This window comes from Gambusia affinis, linkage group LG07, assembly GCF_019740435.1.
Source record: "Gambusia affinis linkage group LG07, SWU_Gaff_1.0, whole genome shotgun sequence".
In the NCBI taxonomy this organism is placed as follows: domain Eukaryota; kingdom Metazoa; phylum Chordata; class Actinopteri; order Cyprinodontiformes; family Poeciliidae; genus Gambusia; species Gambusia affinis.
In genome coordinates, this window is record NC_057874.1 from 14,806,950 (window position 1) to 14,826,891 (window position 19,942).

Consider the following 19,942-nt stretch of genomic DNA (forward strand, 5'->3'; position numbering starts at 1 on the left):
AAAGGGTTGCCACCAGCAATGATATAGTTGCCAGTGTGTGTATATGTGTGCTTACCTCCTCCCTGGTAACTCTTCCAAAGGCTAATGTCAGTGCTTAAAATACTTTAGGATTTTTTTTTTTTTTTTTGCACACAAGATTTATCCAACCTCTTTTTTTTTTTAAACCAGCATTTAAAAACCTCAAGTTCACCACTTTAAATACAACCTCAAACCCCCCTCCCCCCCAAACTATGCTGGTGTAACAATGAACATTAGCATTCCTTGTTACTCTGTGGATTTTTAATGATGATCAGACCACTAACCTCTGCGTTACCTCAGCATTTGCACACATACTGCATGCCTTGTTTGCTTTTTGCTGTTCTGTGTTTTGTACAATACCAATAAAATATATTTGCTGTTTCCTAAACCGTGAAATTACTAATTTTATAGGGAAAAGAAATATAAACATTGTTTTGGGAAAAAAAGAAAACATTCTACTTTTGATTTAATAGGTTTATAGGTGCACATCTATATACGTGGTTATAGACGAACCATGTATATAGACCTCCAGTCACAACAGCATAATCAAGTATATACACAACTGCTTAATAATAAAGTCAGTCACATAGGCATCAAATTATCTTGATGGGTAAGGCTGGATAGGCAGATTTAAGGGGGGAAAAACCTGGCAGAGTTACGTCCATGAGTGGAGGTATGTTTCACCGTTCTTTAGGTTTAAGTCCAAGCAGGAGTTTCGGAGCACCTGGCCTCATAATAGTGACGTCAAACAGCAAGATAAGCAAATGAAGCCACATTCCTGGAAGTGACTCAGCCTTTTTAAAGACCATATTTCCATAACACGATACACTTCTCACCACTGTAACTCCCTGTTTTGCTTTCTACAGCTCAATGCAAGTCCTGATGGGATCAGCTGCAAACAATTGAGCATAGTTTAAAGCAGTAATGACTAAAAACCATTCTCTGGGTTTTTCTTCGACCAACACTTCAATGCAGAATCAGGTGGACAATTTCAGAAAGTTAAGACATCTCCGATCTGATGAAAAGATAAAATGGGAGTAAACATGCAGGTAATCCTTTCTGTCCACACAACTTGTTTCCATCTGTGTGTGGTATAATCTGACCAATCAGCAGTTTGTGTTTCCACACTACTTTATGGCAGTGGCCTGGTTCGTTTGTGGGTATCATGGTTTAGTTAAACAACGGGGGATCAAAAAACAAAAACACAAAGCTGATCTCCGTCATGAGTAGTTCCAGCTCTGGATGGTGAAAAGAGTCCACGTGTTATGGGGGGAGTTCATTTAAAATCAGTGTTGAAGTCGTAAGCATCGTCTGTATAAACAGTAGAGAGGCTGATGTCAACAGGGACAGGCTGGAAATGAACCTTACTGGGTTTATCTGCAATGAAAAGGCAAAACATAACCTTACATATTTATTAGCACATATTTATACTGATAGAAATCTATGCAATCTATACCTTTGACTGTTTTCTGCAGCTTCTCAACTTCCTCTGTTTCATGCAACTCCTCTGTTTCTCCAGCCTGCAAAAAAAGCAGAAGTTGCATTTATTTGTTCGTATCCAGGAGCTCTAAGAGCCACAGTGATTAGAGTCAGTCATCAGGATCAGAGTTGGATTAGAAGTCTTCATAAAGAAATCGAGACTCGCATTTTTGTCCTCATTTCCAGGAGCTAAAACAAATTCCATGCAACTACATTTCTTTGTATCATTACCTCATCATTCTCACTGTTGTGCTGCGCCTCCCTCTCTGCAGGTGGTCGCTCTTCAGGGACGGGGGCCACTGTCAGCAGACCTGCAGTCGGCCCTCTGGAGACAAAGCCAATGCTGCTAGCCAGGTTTGGAAATTTAAAACCTGCGGAAGATTATTTTTTTAGGGATAAAAATATAAAATTGGATGAAAACTACAAAACGCACAGCACCTTGAAGAAGTATTTGCACCTTAAACTGTGTCACATTTTTTTCATATTACAATAAATGGCTCACAAGCTTCTAAATTTGCTGAATATTTCTACCTTTCAGAGTTTCCATGTTGCCTGCCTTCACTTTGTCTAGATCCCAGCCGTCCTGCATCTCAGTGATCACTTCCTCAGTGACGTAGTTTGGGTGGCTGTAGTTCCCTGGCACTTTACAGTGGTAGCTTAATTTGGCTCTAGGGGAACACCGAAAAAATAAGATTTTTGTGTAACTTAAATGACACAAACGTCAAACACTTGCTCCAGCTAAAGGGTTTGGATCAGAGTTGGATTAGAAGTCTTCATAGAGAACTCAAGAATTGCACTTTTTCCTCATTTCCAAAACAACGCAGCTACCCGCTTTTATGAAACACTAACAAAAAGACCCTCACCCTGTCCAGTCAGTAAGGAAAGTGATTGCTGCTTGCTCTGTGTTTGGAACGCCGCCTTTCTGCAGGAAGCCTCGCTTTTTGGCCAACAAGGTCAAGAACTCCAGGGAATTCCTGAAGTCTGGGACAGTATACTGAAGCATGACCTAAGACAAGAAGATAAAGTTACTTATCTTATAATTCAGCCGTTCTCCTCACTTTCTCTGTGACTGCAATAGGCATTACCTGGGACTTATCACACTGCTTGAGCAATGTATTTACGGCATCCAGCACCGTCTCCTGACCCTCCTCCACCTGCAGGCTCCTCAGAGCCATGGAGGCTGCTGGGTTGGACGGCGAAGCAACGACGCCCGGGCTGTCAATTAGCTTCACAGTCTTTGACATGTGTACCTCCTGCACAGTTCTGGTGTGCAGGAAAGAGGCCATTTAATTACGGACATTTTGGAGGCAGGATGTTTTAGCCACAAACATTTTTCTGTACTTACTTTGTGGTGCCTTTTGCAATACCAACATGGCATGCCATCATTCCTTTCAAGTTGTTAATCAGGCTGCTCTTCCCTACGTTTGGAAAGCCTGGGAGGAAGAAAAAGATGTTCATAAAAAGCATAGAAATTGTTACATTTCATAATATTAAGGAAGCAAAATTACTGATTCAAATAAACTTACCAACTACGCCCACTTTGAGTGCGACTTCGCTTTGCATCTTAGCGGCATAAGCCGTCAGTAGCTCGGCGAGACACTCGTTACCAAAACACGCTGCTCCTTTGGACCTGTCCAGGACTTCATTGGAGGGGAGAACTCTTTTCCTTTTGGCTTTCTGGTGAACAAAGAGCACAACGTGATTGACTCAGTTGACCTCGACACATCGAAAGGTCATAGAGCCCACACCCACCACAACAGAATTTTTTTTTATGCAAATGTTCCACAAAAGCACACATGGTCCCTTCTGACACAGGGACTAAACTGTGCCGTTTGTTGGTTATTCTCTCGGAGGTTATAACCAGTTATAACAGCACTGAGCAAGCTGTTCAACCTTCTCAGTCCTCCACATAAAGACAAGAGATTTTTAGCCATTTAAAAAGGAAACTATTTTCTACAGAGGGATCAGCTGTTCATTCTGCCGCCAGGTATGAATAGGAATCGTCTCCCAGAGGAAACTAATTTGTACCAATCTTCGATATTTTACATAAATTAAAAGGCAAAATGACACAGTAGCTGCCAGGAAGGCTGAATGTATTGCAATAAAGTTGCTCCTTTTTATCTGTTTGAGCCTTTAACTTCTGTTTCAGAACACTGGCAGATGATGGCAGGTTAGGAAACTTTATAACAAAGGTAAGAATCTGCAGATTACAGTTGGCAAATTTACATTTGCTAAAGTTCATAATGTCTGTTTTTTTATTTCTTTTTTAGATAACTAAAGCCTAAATGTGGGTTCCTTGAAGTAAAGTTTGTGATATTTAATAATTTCTGTTCCTACAAGTGATAAAAATAGCCACTTCAATGCAGATGTCTAAACTAGAACATAGATTAATAACCCAAGATCGAATTGCTCCACTAAAGCAGTGAAATGGCTCCTTTTTGATTCTTCACTTTTCAGTTCATTTTGGACTTTGTCAGAAACTCAAAAATCATATTTTTGATTGTAAAATTTGTGAGGCAGCAAATCTAAAACAGATGTTACTGAAAAGGATAAAATGTTCTTTAAATATTAAAAATCACGTCTCACCACAGTTTTTTCACGCATTTGTGTTGAAGCTTTGAATGCCACAACTGGAAACTCCCTTTGTAAACACTCAATCCACTTCTCTACATTTTCCTTTGGTACAAGATCTGCAGCAGAAAAAAAGACAATAAAAAAAACCCAAAAAAAAACCCCATGAAAATCAAATCATGTTAAGAGCAAATCATTTTGATTTTCAGTTTAGCTGAGAGCTTCTCACGTCCATTTACCTATTTTGGTCAACACAAAAAGTAATTTCCTTTTGCCCCCCAGTAGCACAGCCTTCTCCAGTTGTGGGCACCTGCATCCCAGAGGATCCCGAGCATCAAGGACTTCTATTACAACATCAGACGCATCTATTACCTGCAAGAGGTGACTTTGTGAGTAAAGCTGACAGTGTATTGTACTGGATCTCACTGTAAGGGTGTAGGTATACCTTGTTTAGTTCACTGCAGAGGTGCTGCTTTGAATTCTTGTTTGCTGCACGTTTCACTGAATTATTTTCTGTGGTATCCTATGCAAACACATGGAGACAGACACCTTAATCATTTATCCTGCCGTAAAAAAAAAAAAAAAAAAAAATTACCTACCAACAAGATTGATTTTATTATTGCTTATTTCAGACATGAAAAAACTACAGCATTTGCATTTACTAATTTGCTTTGTAAAACAACAATTAAAAAAATAATAAAAAATTGGAGTGGCGTTTCAGTCCTGGCTACTGATGAAGTAATCCAGCTACTAAAACATAAATGATCCCCATCAGAATAAATTATCTCAGAAATGCCCACTGAGGTGGACTTTTACCTTTCGGGCCTTCTTGGCACTTGGTTCTGCTTCTTTAACAGCGGCTTCCTTCTCTTTTTTCCTTTTCTGGGCTCGCTCTTCCTTTTTGGCTTGCCGTTTCCTTTCTTTTTCTTCTTCAATCTAAAAAAAAAAAAGCAAGCTTTTCAAAATACATATGTATATGGAAACTACCAACAACCATTAAACAAAAATCATTGCTAAATAATTTTTACACCCATGTAAACTAAGTTATTCGAATGCCAGCCCACCTGCAGCCTCCTTTGCTCTGCCTCTCTGAGGACCTCCTCCTTGAAGGGGGCGCTGTTGGGCACTCCGGGATCCTTCTTTACATGCTTCTTCAATCCTTTCTTTTTAGCTTCTTTTCTTAACTTTTTGTTGTGCTCTCGAACCTAAGATCAGAGCATAATATTACTAAGGTTACTGTAGAAGAAGCAGCCATGTAATTTGTGTACATAAACATGCAAGAAACGTATCGTGATGATGTACTATAACAAACTTACAAGAAATATAGTTCAAAAATATTTTATCTACAAGGTAGTAAGGTAAGAACATTGATATATGACAAAAAGCCACTTACCTTCTTCTGTATTTTATAACGTTTGGAGCAGGATATCCTTTTACTTGCTTTCCTTAACTCTAAAGAGAACGAAAGCTTCGTTAGCTCGGTTAGCCTTAGAAAAAGCTAATGTAACCTATCCCCAATAAATAAAATGGACAACCCGGCCAATCAAATATTAAATAGATTCTCTTTGTGGACCATTAACTGTATGTAAATACACTTACTTGGTCTTTTCATTGTGTCGCTGTTGATCTGCCAACGTGACTGAACGGCTCACACGTGGAAATAGCACAAGTGAAGTTAGATGTTGCGTCTCTTCGGTTTCACGCAGTCAGTAAATGTACTTCTGCCACCTGCTGTCTTGGAGGTTTATAACACCTTATTTTTTCAAAGGTTCATTCAGATATTTTCCACATTTTCTCATATAACTAACCTAAACCTAACCCTAATATCACAACCACAAACCCTAATGAATGTTATAACGAATGTTAAGTGATGGACCAACATGATTACAACAAAAGTTGTAATTACAATAAAAGTGAAGAAGCATAGCAATACATCCAGGTTCAAACAGTGAGGATGGGTAGAGTTTTAAATATAGACTTTGGGCCATTCTAACACACAAACAGACAGAGATAAACCATCTCTGGCTGCTTTAGAGTGTTGTTGTCTGGCTGAAAAATGAGCCTCCACCCCAATATCATATCTTTAGCAGCTTCCAATAGGTTTCAGTCCAGGATTGCCCTGTGTTTGATGTAAGAATACTTGATTATGAGGTGCTGTCATTTATCTGATTGTTATTTAGAACTTAAACATAATAGCCTGCTTGAATTTGGTAACAAATACATCCACCAATATTGAAAATATTTCAAGTCTGACGAGACTCCATATGGAAAAACGGACAGCAGAAGTTGGACACCATGTCTGCGTAGCAGCCTGCAGGTGGCAGCAGCAAGCCTCTCTCAAGTTTGTCTGAGGCTGACACCAAAACTAAGCTGCAAGTAAAAAGGAGTTTCTAGGTTAATTGTTTTCTCCAGCAGACTAAAGCACATTGCAGTAACCTATCACAGCTGTTGGCAAAATTTAATCAAGTTAAACCAGTAGCTATGAAATTGTAGTAATTTTAAAATTATGCAAAATATTAAAGTGGAGACATTTTAATAAATTACATTGTGTGTCTTTTTAAAAAATATTTATTTAACCTTGTGGACATTGCATGCAATAAATGTTTCAACACTGAGGTCTACATCTGTAAAAATGTTTCCTACCCTCTGTGCTTACCTGCAATGCATGCTCGTCTGCTATGATTCTTCCCTACAACTAACCAAACCGCTATCTCCTGATCTCCTTGCAGTCCCTGAAAGATCTGCACTCTTACCATATCCTGTATTACTTGCTTGAGAGCTTCATTGACAGAAGCTTTCAAATGCTAATGCCACACTTGAAACCAACTCCACACTTTTTAAAGGCTTAATTATTGAATACATGTTAGAGAAAGAGCACACACCTGTTTGTGAACCAGTTTTGGAGACGCCAGCTTTCCGACTGATGTTTTGGCCAATAATGAATAAGGTTCCACATATGAAGGAGATGCAATTATTTGGCTTGTTGGTGTGTTGGTTCTTAACACCTGCCTCACCACTGCTGCGGGTGAGGCAGGTGTTAATGGTTAGTTTTATCAGTATCGTCTGCCACAAGTAACCCATCAAGGAGACTCATGAGAATCAATCTTGATATAGCTCAAAATGAAAATGAGTTTGACACCACTGTCCTATAGGGTACACCACAAAAAGGTAAATGCAAAAGACATTGGCTGTTCACAAAACACTGTATGCATGCTAGGAAAAAAGTTGAGTTGAGAGAAAATAGTGCTAAGAAAAAGTTGACCAAAGAACAACGATTAGCACAGGCTTGGGAGGATGGTGAAGCAAAAGCTACACAAGAGATTGGGGAGATCAATTAGGTTTGGGCTGCAGTTGGAGTCGGTGTTTTATGAGCCTCCACACAGAGACATATCCAGGAAATGGCCTACAATCATCATACTCCTTGTGTTAAGTATCTCCTGAACTTTAGACGATATCAGAACTATCTGACTCAGAGAAATGACTATACTTAGTTTGGTGATCCAAAGTCCTATTTTCAGATTTTCATTAGTTCTTCATTTAATTTAGAAACCAAGGTTCCAGAGTATGGAAACAGAGGATAGAGACAGATAATTGAGATGGCTTGAGATCCAGTGTGAGGTTTCCACAGTCTTTGAAGGGCTCTGCTAGTTCTGCCCAATGTGTTTTATTAAGTCCAAAGAACAGCCATCTTCCAGATAAGTTTAGATTATGTTCTACTTCCCTCTCCTGACAAACATTTATGGAAATGCTGATTTAATTTTCCTGGTGGACTAATTACCTGCTCACATTGCATGTGAAATACCTGGATTAATGACAATTGTATCACTGTAAAATTAATGGCCAGCAACACTAAGCATCACAGAGAATCTGTGGGATGCTGTCAAAAGGAAGATTAGAGAAAACTCACCCAACAGTATAATACATATTAATTTTCACTGTTAAACTTATGTCATATTTGAATTTTCTACCCCCCATCAGCATTATATTCAATGCATCATTTGAGAAGTGGCTGTGTGTTTGGTTATGTGTGGTGGAGCAGACAGAGGGTCTCCCCTTTGGGCGCTATGCAAAACCGCGTCTCCTAGTATCATTTAGTTATATCAGAAGTGTCACGCTCATCTCTACAGACTATTTAGAAACAGGTGTCGCTTGTTACAGTCCCTGCCAAATCTCCACGCCTATGATAGCAAGTACAGTGAACCGTTTTACCTGAGCGACGCATCTCGGGCGCTGATTGGTTCGCTGGGTGTCCGACCCTTAGGTGACGTCAGGAGCACTGCTGCGGGTGAGGCGGGTGAGGCTGCCTCTCAGTCCAGCCTCAGTGAGACAGAGAGCGCTCTGAGCAGCAGCAGTGACAGCAGCTGAGACAGACGCGGTGACTGGACCTCGCTGACCCGCACATTCACAGGTAAGGAGGGCTCACGTTGAACCGTCGGCTCAGTAACTTTATCTGTGACTCTCCGAGAGACCCAGCAAGGCGTGGCTTGTGGTGTTTGTTCTGACACCTTTCTTTTTCCCCCCTCACGCAACATTTAACAGCCTGTCTGTTTTTATTATCCGTCCCCCTTACTTACATATGCATAGGCTACTTCATTAGTAAAAGTCTGTTAATAAGCGCTTAACAATTTACTCGTTTTATAAAGAGAACCTCTACGTTACGAGCAAATACTGACGTGAAATTCGGCCAGCATTGAGGTGAGAGCTTTCTTCTCCCCCTTCACACGAGTTACTACTGCAAAAGTGAGTACTACCGGAATTAATGTGGCTTAAGACGGATTTAAACTCTTTGGTGTGACTACTAACAAATACTTTAAGGTCTTGAGGACCCCCTGGTGGTGAAATTAATCCACAAAATACACAATCAGAGCTGCATTTAAGTTGCCATGATGTGAAATTCTCCTCTTATTTAGCTTCAGTTCTTTCCCCTGTCTGTTTGATGTCTTCCTCTCACATGTGGAGCGTGCTGATCAATTAATAGGCCCACATTAAGAGATTTGTTGTGCGTCATTAACACAGGCTGACCAATCGACCCCCATCATCAGCCAGTGGGTGCACAGGGCTGATTGATATGCAGCCCTGCTGAGGCACTGTGCCAAGCCCTCGAAATCTGTTTTGTGAATCAAACAACAAGTGATGATGGCAGAGACTTCAGTTAATGAACTGTGAATCACACAGACCGCTTTTTCTGTGTTTGTGCTGGGAAAAAAACATGTTGCACTTGGCACATCGGGGGAAAGCGCTCGCCCACTGCTGTAGAGGCCTTGAGGTTCTGACTTCAGCAGTTTGACCTGATGAATCATTTTTCGTGTTATTGTTGTGTGAAATATGTGAATGGAGCTCTCTGTCTTGTTGACTCTGTCTGTGTCAGGCTTTTTGCGTGTTTTGTCCTGCTCATATCTGTGCTTGTCTACCATTTCCTCAGAAATACGAGATATTTGTCAAATCTCATCCAAAAATCAAGGGGCTGATGTAGGAAAGTTATGCCTTTTGGTTGTCAGACTGATCATATCGGTCAAGCTGAATTCTGCTCGTAAAATGATTCTCTTTGTGCCTTATTCAGTCTGTTTACATAAACAATGCTGTGAAAAGCACCTCCTCACTCACAAATATCTTATGTTTTTGCTTTTTTCAAACTTCACACTAATTTTATGTCAGATAACGACAACCTGAGTAAATCCAAAAGTAGTGTTCGATAATATTTTATTTAGCAAGAGAATAATGCTATCTGAGTCAACCTGACTATGCAATTGTAATTGACCCATAAACCAATAATTCTTGGGCATGTATCCTTTGGACTGAAGTCCAGACTTTGACTAAGCCACACAAAACCCCTCCAGTTTTTGCTTTGTTTGGAACTATTGAGAGGTGCAATTGCTGTTTCACATCATAGTCCTGCTGCATAACCCCAGTGAGCTTGAGCTAAAGGTCACAAACTGATGGCTGGATATTTTCTATAAGTATTTTCTGTTAGCGAGCATGAGGTTGATGCATGACTTCATCAGCCACAGTCAGCCATCCAGGGCCTGAAGCAACAAAGCTGTCCAGAGTGTTAGAACAATGTTCAGGTGTCAGTATAATGCATTTTGTGAAATGTTGTTTCAGGTGTGCACCAGATATATTGAAACGCACACCTTCTACATACTTCCACCCTTGTCTCATCAGTTCACTGAATATTTTACCAAAAGTTTTGAATAATCACAAGGCAAATGAGAAACAAGCCTTTGTGCTCTTATTGGTCAGTGTTTCCTTGGAACCCTCCCCTTCTGCACCTCAGGTCTCTTTCTGATTATTCAATCACAAACATCAACCTCAGCTGAAGAACGTCAGGCCTGGGATGCTTTAGATGCCTTTCTTAGTCACTCTCCTTCATTGTGGATGAGTCGCAGAGGTGCACCTGGGGTAATTTTCATAAACCAGCCACTGTTGGGACAATATTCCAATGTCCCAAAGCCTTAACTATAGTTTTGTAATCCTTTACAGAGCTATTGGCCAATGAATTTGTTTTTCAATTTCTTTAGAATTCTCTTTGGCCTACTTTATGTTTTCAAATACTTTCTATGGTCTGCCAAAATTACAGGTCAGGACGTTTCTTGTGTAACTAAACAGAGAATTCAAAAGATGTGTACGGTCAATTCATAAATGAACAGGGGGTGTGATTAATTTTTCCACATAAGATAGATTTGGATAGACATTTCCTTTTAATAAATAAGTCATTATTTATATTTTAAAGTAATTCAGGTTTATTTCTGTCTGATAATAAAATTTGTTTGATAATCTAAAACATGTAAATGTCATTGAAAGGCAAAAACCATTAGAAATCTGTCAAATGGCAAAAATCTTTCACTGCAATGTGTGTAAAAAATATTGACAAACTAATTAAAGTAATAGGTCCTTCATTGATCACAAAGGCTTTTAACAGTGGCCTAATTACTAGAGTTTCCTGGAAAACCCTTTACTGACAGATTTTTTTTTTTCATTTTTGCAGAGTTTTTTCTACTGCAGAAAATTAAAGTAACAAGCATTGATACTAAAAAGTGTTGGATAGTGGTGGTAGTAGTTCAACATAAAATGAAGTGTATATGTACGAATATTCTTGATTTATCAAGGCATGCATTGCTAATCATCATCTGGTTTCTGAATAAAAAAGTACAGCAAAAGGAATGCAATTTTTTTTTTATGCAATTAAAGGCTGGAAGAATTCATGTTTTTAGTTTATAAAGAGGAATTAATGTTTTCAGTTTATTCTTTTCCTCTTTTATGAAGAGGAAAAGAAAAATTCAGAATGTCAAAATTTGACTTTTTGATTATCAGTCAGAATCAGTCTGTAAAATATGACAACTTGCATCACTGGCAAACTTACTGGTGTGTCACTATTAAAAATAACACCGCATTAATGTTGGCTTATTACAAATCAACAGACAAGCATAGCACCCCTCAATCTACAAATAAAATCAATATTTATTTTGAGCAAAGGCAAGTGTAAAATGTGTCATAGAAGACAAGCTTTTTTTTCTGGTTTAATGGTGGATGGCAAAGCAGCGTTTTTGTTCAATTACCACCACCAACTGGAATAAGGTGCTAATTAAGATGCCAACTACGACTTCTCGCAGGTTCTTTATGCCACTGAAAGCACCATCATCCTGTGGTCCTCTCCTTATGGTTGGTGCATACGCAAACGATGCATCTCCTGTGATGCATTCGTATTTTTTTATTGTATTTTTTTCCTCAAACTAGTGGCTCGTATTTTTGCGACAGTAGGCAGACAGGAAAGAGGGCGAGGAGAGGGGAAGGCATGCGGCAAGGGTCGTCTGGACCGGGAGTCGAACCCGCGACGTCCGCGTCGAGGACTAAGGCCTCCAAACGTGGAGCGTGCTAACCCCCTGCGCCACCACACATCTATATTTAACAGAGCAAATGATAAATGTTACCTGTGTTTAAATGACGAATAAGATAATTATTTTTAGGATTAGGTCATAGTTCAACAAATGTAATCAGAAAAGTGCTGCGAACAACAACTGGTGGTTTCCTATTTGGGGAGAATCCTTAGCCCAGCACTGCTTTAGCCATGTGCAGAATTTTCTTGAATTTTAATGTAGTTATGTTTGCCATTATCACCACCACCTGCTGGCATATTATACATACTGCAGAAAATTTGAGTGAAATTTGTTTTGTTTTGCATAAGTATTAATTTAAGAAAATATCTAGAGTCATCTAGCTGTGACTTCAAAATCCTTTTGTTCCTCTTCTTGCTGTGAAAGTTTTATTTGGGAAGGATTTTGAAATGGAAATTGCAGGGAGTGATAAAAGGAGCCTTTATTGCCTGAAGAGATTTTCTTCCCTTAAACATGTTGAAACTGAATGCGATTCATTTCTGATTTGCAGTCAGGTAGTTACTCAGAACAGATATGGCCATTTAGGGGGGCTCTTCTAAATGTTTGACAGGTGCCAAAAAAAAAGTCCTCAGAGTGAGAAAACACTTGTTTCACACATTTAAACATGTAGAGGATCACTCCATGTAAATGAATGAACTCTTAAACTAAATACTGTTTGTTTAAATGGTTGGGGATGAAACATTTTAGTGTGGAGCCCTGGCAAAACAAAGAGTGAAATCTAACCAATCTTAAAAAGTATTTTCCTGCTATAGTGGATTTGGCTCTGCAGGGATCTTGTCCCTTGACGTGTTTTTGTTATGCAAAGTTTGGCAGCAGAACTCCCTATAGTTTGTACCCTGCCATAGACAATCTTTGCAGATATAACATAATAAAACTGCAGTTGAGTCAAAAGAGAAAAGAGAGATGCTTTTTTAAAAAACGTGATTATTATGACTGCATCTGAACTCTAGAGACAAGTAAAGCAGTTTTGGGGAAATGAGTGGATTTGTCCAGACATGCGCAGAAATGCAAATTTAAAATTTTTGTCTTTATTGGTTGTGCTAGACTGTTTTTATGTTTCATTCTTGTGTGTGTATGTGTGCACTTGCTTAAAAGGTTTGAAAAGGTTTGTTGTGCATCTAAAAGAATTGCAGTAACCTTTACACTAATAAATGTTACTCCATGTCAGTTTGTCAAAATCAATCATCATGTGTACATGTGTGTGTTTCTTCTGTCCGCTGCATATCACAGGAATGGGAAACCAGTGAGTACAGTGACTCTCTCTGTGGGGGAAAAAAAAGGATGAATGCTGCATGTGACTTTCTGCTCAAGGAATGTGGTTATGATGTTGTGCATCTCCTAGCATCAGGCTTCTTCAGTCCTCTTGCTCCCTGGGGTTTGAGCACCCTGTTTTCACCCACTGGTCAAAAACACATCATCAGTGGAACCCGAGGAGCCTCTTTTGGTCCTCCTACATGCTCATACAATACCTGCATGTCTTTTTCCGCCACGATCCCCCAGTGTTTAAGCTTTGCCCCTTTTTTTGCCCCTATCAATGTGAAACTTCAACCTTATTCTGCCGTTTATAGCATTTGTCTGTTTGACAAACAGACCCACTTGCTCATCTCTGACTATGTCCTGAAAACTCCAGTGGCTTGAAACTGTTTAGAGTGCTTTGCAAAAGTAGTCATACCTCTTGAACTGTTTCATAAGTCACACTTAAAACACACCAAAAGATCTAACAAAAAGTGATAAATGTGGCATTTGTATTCAAAGCCCCTTGGTTGCAATGGATTTCAGTGCAACCAATTGTCTTACAAACTTGCCTCATTAGTAACTTACATTCACCTTTTCGGCGCTTCATTTCAGCGATTGTGCCCAATGTTTTTTTTCTAGAAAATCTACCTATGGAGAGATTTTTTTGCCAACCTTTTTTTTTAAAGAGGTAAAACCATTTTTAACCTCTTTAAACTGGCTAAAACCATTTTTTTTGAACCTACCAATACACCACAGAGGTCAGGGAGGAAAGAGTGAAAAGGTTTAAAACAGGATTAGTTTGTTAAATAATAAATTAGTCTTGGCATGTCTCAGAGAACAACCCAATCTGTCCTCTGAACATGGAAAGAGCATAGCATGATGAGAAACTTACCAGGACTTAGTTGTTCAATGACATTGACATGCTTGGGCAGGAACTGCATTACTCAAAGTAGTTTCCTAGAAACTCAACAATGGAAGAGCTGCAGAGACTTCAAGCTTTGTTGAGGGGACCGCCATTACTTGTGCTCTCAGAAAAATCTGACTCTTTTGGAACAGTGGCAAGAAGAAAGGGAACTATTACATTTAAGTACACTAATGGTATGCCACTAGCCACATAGGCTACATAGCAAATATGTTGAAGAAGTTGATTTGGCCAGATGAGACCACATGCATGCCACACTTTAAATAAAAATAAAACAAAATGTAAAAATTAAGTATCTACATTTCTTATACTACATAATTATACACTATGCTAGTCTGTCACATAAAAACCTGGCAAAGTACACTGACATTTATGTGTTGTAACATACCAAATGGGCAGATGTTCAAGAGAAGTGAATACTTTTAGATTGCACTGAATGTCGTCTCGTGGGGACTATAACCTGCAGCCGCTTAAGCCAAAAGAACGAATGGAGTTTTAGATGCATACTGGCATTCACTGGGCATAGCGACCTGCAGAACCTGAATGCAGATCAAAACTTAAAAAGTTGATGCATTCAGATTTGAAAATAACTTTTAGCATCACGTTTTTTCAGTGCATGAATTATCATCTGTATCTTCACATGAGCAAAGTGAGATGCTACAAACGAGGTGGATGTAAGAGGTGCTTTTATTGTTTCTCTGGCTTCAGTTTGTGCAGTTCTTTCTTTATTTTACTGACTTTTTATTCACTGGTATGGGTTGGATGTCTTTCTGAAATGTTATATAAGATAAGTGAGAAATGTGAAATTATTTGTTTTTTTTTAAATCGATACGCATTCTTTCCATTGGTTAACACAAGTGTCTTCCCTGCAGTGCATCAAAGTTATGTCTCAGATTTAGTTTTGATATAATCTATAAAAACATCTGGGTTTATGACAATGACATAAAAATCCAAGCACATTCCTCCCAGTAGTTTTAGAAATCAATTAATATTGTTTTCCAGTAATAATTGTGCTCATAAGGGCAATTATAGGACCTTGCTTAGTTTTTTATGTAAGGGAGCTGGAAAAAGTTTTCTAAGGAATTCCAAATGATTTTATCTTCATTCCAGACTGCATCCCAAGCGCCTTTCTCATTCACCCAAATCTCCAACAGCAGGCAACTCTAGATAATGGTTTCTTAGAAATGGAGCAAACTTAATAACAAAAAGTTATTCTTACACTTTTGCCATTCTCATTCTGGATTAGGATATCCCATCCATTATTATTCGTGTCTTAGAACTTTTAAATCATTTTGTTCCTCCTCCACAAAGTTATACTCTTTGTTCTTTCTTGACAACACTCAGATATTTCTAAATAAAGAAACAAAATGTGTCTTAGACTTTCCCCAGATCAGTTTTCAGAGAAAACACATACATAAAAATCATGCACTGTAATGGATCCTCATCCCACAACAACCAACTGGTGTCAAGTTGAATGTGCACTTAGGCATAGAATTACACCCTACTCTTTATTTTTTGTTAACTGTAGAGCTGGTGTTAGATGCAGGAAGCAGATGTTGCAAAAGAAAATTTACTAGCAAAGCTTTTACAGACATTTAACTAGACTTCCTCTTTGTTGCTTCCCTCAAGTTCATCACTTTGCATGCCATTTTGTCAAGTCTAACTCGGTGATGTTTCCCTTTTGTCCCACCTTTGTAAATAGCTAGCAGATTAATGTGAAATGACTAAAGTGTACAACTTAAACCAGATCTTTACATGCACTGTATAAAAAGACAGCGCATGTCTGCTGTTTCATTAGACACATTTTTTTCAGAGAAAAATATGGGAATGCTTGACATTTCTGTTGGGGTCCTCTGTCCCCAACTCTAATGTCACAAAACAACAGTAATTTCCCCATTAGATTGTCTTTGAAGCATATATATAAAAATGTTGCACTACTTGCACTATTACAAAGTATTAAGCTAAACAGCCTTCATACAGTTTCAAACAATGCATTACATCATCTCATATACACCGAGTGTGAAGTTGCCAGGCAGGCAGCGGGAACAGAGGAGTGAGGCGTGCTGAGATGCACAGGGGCTATTTTAGTAACTCGAGGTCTTTCGTTGTAGACACTTTCCGGGCTTGTATGACGAAAACTGTGACAGCAAGTTCCCTTGCAGCACCCTGAAACACTGGCAAGGACATCTGATTGTGAATTTCTTTGAAAGGAGGAACTGATAAGATACTGTGACATTGACGGGGTGTTGGTCATTGGCCCACAATCTGAGTATTACACACATGATGTATAGCTTGGGAGATATTACATTAAGGGTCTTGCAAAACCAGTGATACCCTAGAGCACTTTTTCACTTTTGTTTTGTGTATTCACAGTCACAATCTTTAATGCATTTAATTGGCACTCATGTAATAGACCAAGAAAAAGTCATGAATACTTGTACAAGTAATTTATAAACTTTACATGTCAGCAATTTTCAAAATAAAATATTAATGGTGTATTGAGCCCCTTTCTTTGATGCATGGAAATGAAATCTAGCTAATTGCCTTCATAAGTCTTTTAATTTGTAAACAGAATTACAGTAATTGCCTGTGTTTTATTTAACCTTAGTATAAGCATAGATGTTCTGTTAATGGCACAGAGGTTATAAAACAATAACCCAATCTTTGAGCAATTCACATTGCACTCTTTAGGCCCTCAAAGCAAAAGGGAACGAGTATGACACAACTGGTAACCTGTAGGCCATCCACTTAAATTGCAAGGCCAGCTGATAATGTAGCAAATGTTGGAATTTTGGTCGCCAATCATACTGAGTCTGTCACACTATCAGGTATGAAAACATGCTAAAAGTGACAGGGTCTCTCTTCAATCTGTGTGAGTTTGAGCTATTTAGCAAAGAGGAATCCTGCCTATTAAGACTTGCAGCTGTAATTGTAACCAAAGGTGGTTGTATAAAGTATAGAGCAGGGATAAACACAAATGTTTATCACATTGCAATCATGAGGTATTTTGTGTTGAATTATGACATAAAATCTTACAAAATGTGAAAAAGTGGTGTGAATACTTTTATGCTGCACATAAATCATAAATCAAAAAATCCTTTTTCAATCATAAATGAAGCAACCAAAGCAAACAGGTAACATATTTTGCTTCCGGTGACATCCTGTGACTTTTCAAATAGAATCACTGTATTTTATATGCATTTTATTTTATTCTATTTTCTTCCTTACTAGTATTGTTTCTGACTGCCACCACAAGAAGATGCCGCTGGGTGAGGACGGACACGCCTGGAAAAAGAAGACCTCTGATGTCAAGGAGAAGTATGATTTCAAAGACATTCTGGGAACGTAAGTGTTTTTGCCAGCAGCAAATAAACTTCTTTTTTTTTTTTTTCTCATGTTCATCATGTTTAAAATGTATTTTACCTTCAGTAAAATAGGGTTTAAATGCCTCAAGGCAAATATGCAGCTTCTTGACCATTTTATGTTTGTTTATGCAATGCAGGCTACTGTTGTCTTCAATATCTCAATGCTGCTTGTGTGGATGTCAGCTCATGAACTGTTTGGTGTTTATTTGGGTTTAAGAACCAGTAATCCTCTCAACCTGAGGTGGAAAATAAGCATACTAGTCATCACTGAATCTGTAGTTCCAGATCTATGTCAACTCCAGTTTCACAAACAATGCAAATAACAAAAAAAGATTTTTAAAATTATTTTAGCTTACTTTGTTTGGCAAGTAATCTATTATTACTTCCTTTGAAAGCGACTTGATTAGTAATTATGACTTCAGTATTGACTTCAGTATGCACTGGCTGGGTTGTAAGGTTCAGCACGTTTTGAAAAGGTATGGCTTCAACACTGCTAACATTTTGTCATAATGTTTGTATGTTTTTAAGGAATCTTAAGAAGAAGACAATGGCTACAATGTAGCTCACCACAATCGATGTGTGCTTGAATGACTGAATGTCCTTTTGGACTAGATAAGGTGCTATACAAGTACAGGCCATCTACTAATGGTTTCCTAAAATAACAATAAAAACATGTTCTAGACCAGGGGTTTTCAAAGTATGAAAGGGTGAGCCCCCCTTCAAGGAGCTTAATGCCTGCTGCGCCTCCCCCCCCCCCCCCCCCCGGGGGGGGGTGGAGTTCTAAAAACTCCACCTTCAGCCCTGCTCTGGCCAAAACCAGTGATGTCATAGTTACTTTGAAAAAGTAACTTTAATCGGACTACTGATCACTCCTTGAAAAAGTAACTTAGTTATATTACTGACTACTTGACTTGGAAAGTAACTAAGTTACTTTCCAAGTCAAGTAGTAACTAACTGCAGGAAAGTAACTAACTGCAGGATTAAGTAACTTTTTAGTTACTTTCAGCAGCTGCTAACAACAACGCTCTGCCTCCTGTGAAAATCACATTGAGCTTTGCCAATATGTAATTGTAAGTTATTTTATAATGGTAACATCAACAATGTGTCTCCACTGATAAGGTTGAACTGAAGAGGAGATTGTACAAAAAATAAAAAACATGAGTAATTTGTGTGGTCCACTGTTGTCTGGAAAACTCTAAGAAGGATTTTAAAGCCCCCCCGCCCCCCCGCCACCAGATTCTGCGTTACGCCCCTGAGTTTGATGTCGCAGCGCACAGAGCTCCTCCTGCAGCTCCACAGCTCCGATGGCTGCGACACTTACCGTAATATTAATAATTATAACGGTGCTAACTTGCCATTATAACTATTGCCAACTACGGACACGTTTATTCGTGGCTGTTTTCACGTTTATTGCGCTGTTTATATTGGTCTCGATGTTTGCAGTTTTCTGGAGCGCAACGCGAAGCTCGATGTCATTGAGAGGTAATAAATTAAGTTGACATTAACAAAGACACAGCGGGACGGATCATCCGGGAAATGATGAACAGGGAGAGACGGAGTAAAACTACCTTAATGACGGACAAATTCTGGGATTTATTATGAGTCTCTGCTTATTTCCAAGCCCAAATGAGCAACTTCACGTTCAAAACGAGCCCAAAAAGGCGCAACCGCGCACATTAAATCTGCAAGCGACTTTAAAAAAATGAAGCCCAAAGCCGCTTATAATAATCGGACTTGTCGACAGAAACTCAAAATAGTTCCAGTTTTTCCACCAACAAAACGCGCATCTCCCTCCATTGTTTACATTTCTGTCGCATAGAGACGTCGGTCACTCGACAAGACGAGTAGAGGAAATACGATTAAATTACAAAAGAAGATAGTAACGCAAAAATGATTTTGATAAGTAACTGTAGTCTGACTACTGGATTTGAAATAGCAACGCGTTAGATTACTCGTTACTGAAAAAAGTGGTCCGACGTCAGTAACGTTGCTGACATCATTGGCCAAAACATCCTCTAAGGGGGGAAACATTTCCACTGATCCCCGCTCCACACGCGCACCCCACAGTACCAACTTTTTCCTAAATCCACAGAGTTGATCGTGAGCGTAAAAGACGTTTCTCTCACATCAGTAGACAGCAAGCAGATAGCTTTTCCGGTTTACTTTTTCCCTCGCACCGCGCCTCCCCTAAAGTGCTCTGGCGCCCCCCCGGGGAGGCGCGCCTCACACTTTGAAAACCGCCGTTCTAGACAACATTATAATGGTAGTAATCAAGAAATTGCATGAATTTAGCAGAAGTATGAATCAGTGTTGATTCCTCTGTTAACAAATAAAAAAATTGCTTTATCAAGTTTTTGTAAAAAGTTATTTTTGTAAATAGCATGACACCAGGAAACTTTGCCATGTTTAGTCATACAGCCGTATACTTTGTTGAACAACTCTAAACTGAGCGGTGCCGA

At 39.0% G+C, this 19,942-nt stretch overlaps 2 protein-coding genes and 2 non-coding genes across 8 annotated transcripts in view; 1 reads left to right on the plus strand and 3 right to left on the minus strand.

Annotated features, from left to right (window-relative positions):
* Positions 1–219: 219 nt before the first annotated feature.
* gnl3 (guanine nucleotide binding protein-like 3 (nucleolar)) lies at positions 220–8,386 on the minus strand. Of its 5 annotated transcripts, none has more exons than XM_044122367.1 (16): positions 8,278–8,386; positions 5,668–5,799; positions 5,462–5,520; positions 5,133–5,273; positions 4,885–5,004; positions 4,514–4,591; positions 4,308–4,440; positions 4,084–4,187; positions 3,024–3,174; positions 2,843–2,930; positions 2,583–2,760; positions 2,361–2,503; positions 2,029–2,165; positions 1,729–1,868; positions 1,475–1,538; positions 220–1,395 (listed from the first exon to the last, which is right to left on the minus strand). In XM_044122367.1, exons 2-16 carry the CDS (start codon positions 5,678–5,680, stop codon positions 1,295–1,297), a joined length of 1,650 nt encoding a protein of 549 aa, XP_043978302.1. In that variant the 5' UTR covers positions 5,681–5,799; positions 8,278–8,386; the 3' UTR covers positions 220–1,294. The 5 variants fall into 5 exon arrangements, with proteins under 5 accessions (XP_043978302.1, XP_043978298.1, XP_043978299.1 ...); XM_044122363.1 differs by lacking the exon at positions 8,278–8,386 and adding an exon at positions 6,951–7,087; XM_044122364.1 differs by lacking the exon at positions 8,278–8,386 and adding an exon at positions 6,951–7,065 and having other exon boundaries at positions 5,668–5,803.
* On the minus strand, positions 2,237–2,310 carry LOC122834777. The gene has a single exon (XR_006371244.1). It is a non-coding gene; the product is annotated as a small nucleolar RNA SNORD19 (small nucleolar RNA).
* On the minus strand, positions 3,272–3,405 carry LOC122834780. The gene has a single exon (XR_006371246.1). It is a non-coding gene; the product is annotated as a small nucleolar RNA SNORA47 (small nucleolar RNA).
* The window catches only part of camk1b (calcium/calmodulin-dependent protein kinase Ib), a 42,210-nt gene continuing 30,605 nt past the window's right edge, over positions 8,338–19,942 (plus strand). Inside the window, exons 1-2 of the mRNA XM_044122368.1 lie at positions 8,338–8,476; positions 17,350–17,463. Coding sequence (XP_043978303.1) covers positions 17,378–17,463 — 86 coding nt within the window. The 5' untranslated portion in view covers positions 8,338–8,476; positions 17,350–17,377. The remainder of the gene's footprint in view (positions 8,477–17,349; positions 17,464–19,942) is intronic.

Excerpts from the sequence above, each read along its gene's own strand:
- gnl3 (XM_044122367.1), bottom strand. Across the intron at positions 2,931-3,023 it reads ACTCAAAGTGGGCGTAGTTG|GCTTTCCAAACGTAGGGAAG; the intron begins GTAAGTTTATTT and ends TCTTCCTCCCAG. Across the intron at positions 1,869-2,028 it reads CAACATGGAAACTCTGAAAG|GTTTTAAATTTCCAAACCTG; the intron begins GTAGAAATATTC and ends AATCTTCCGCAG.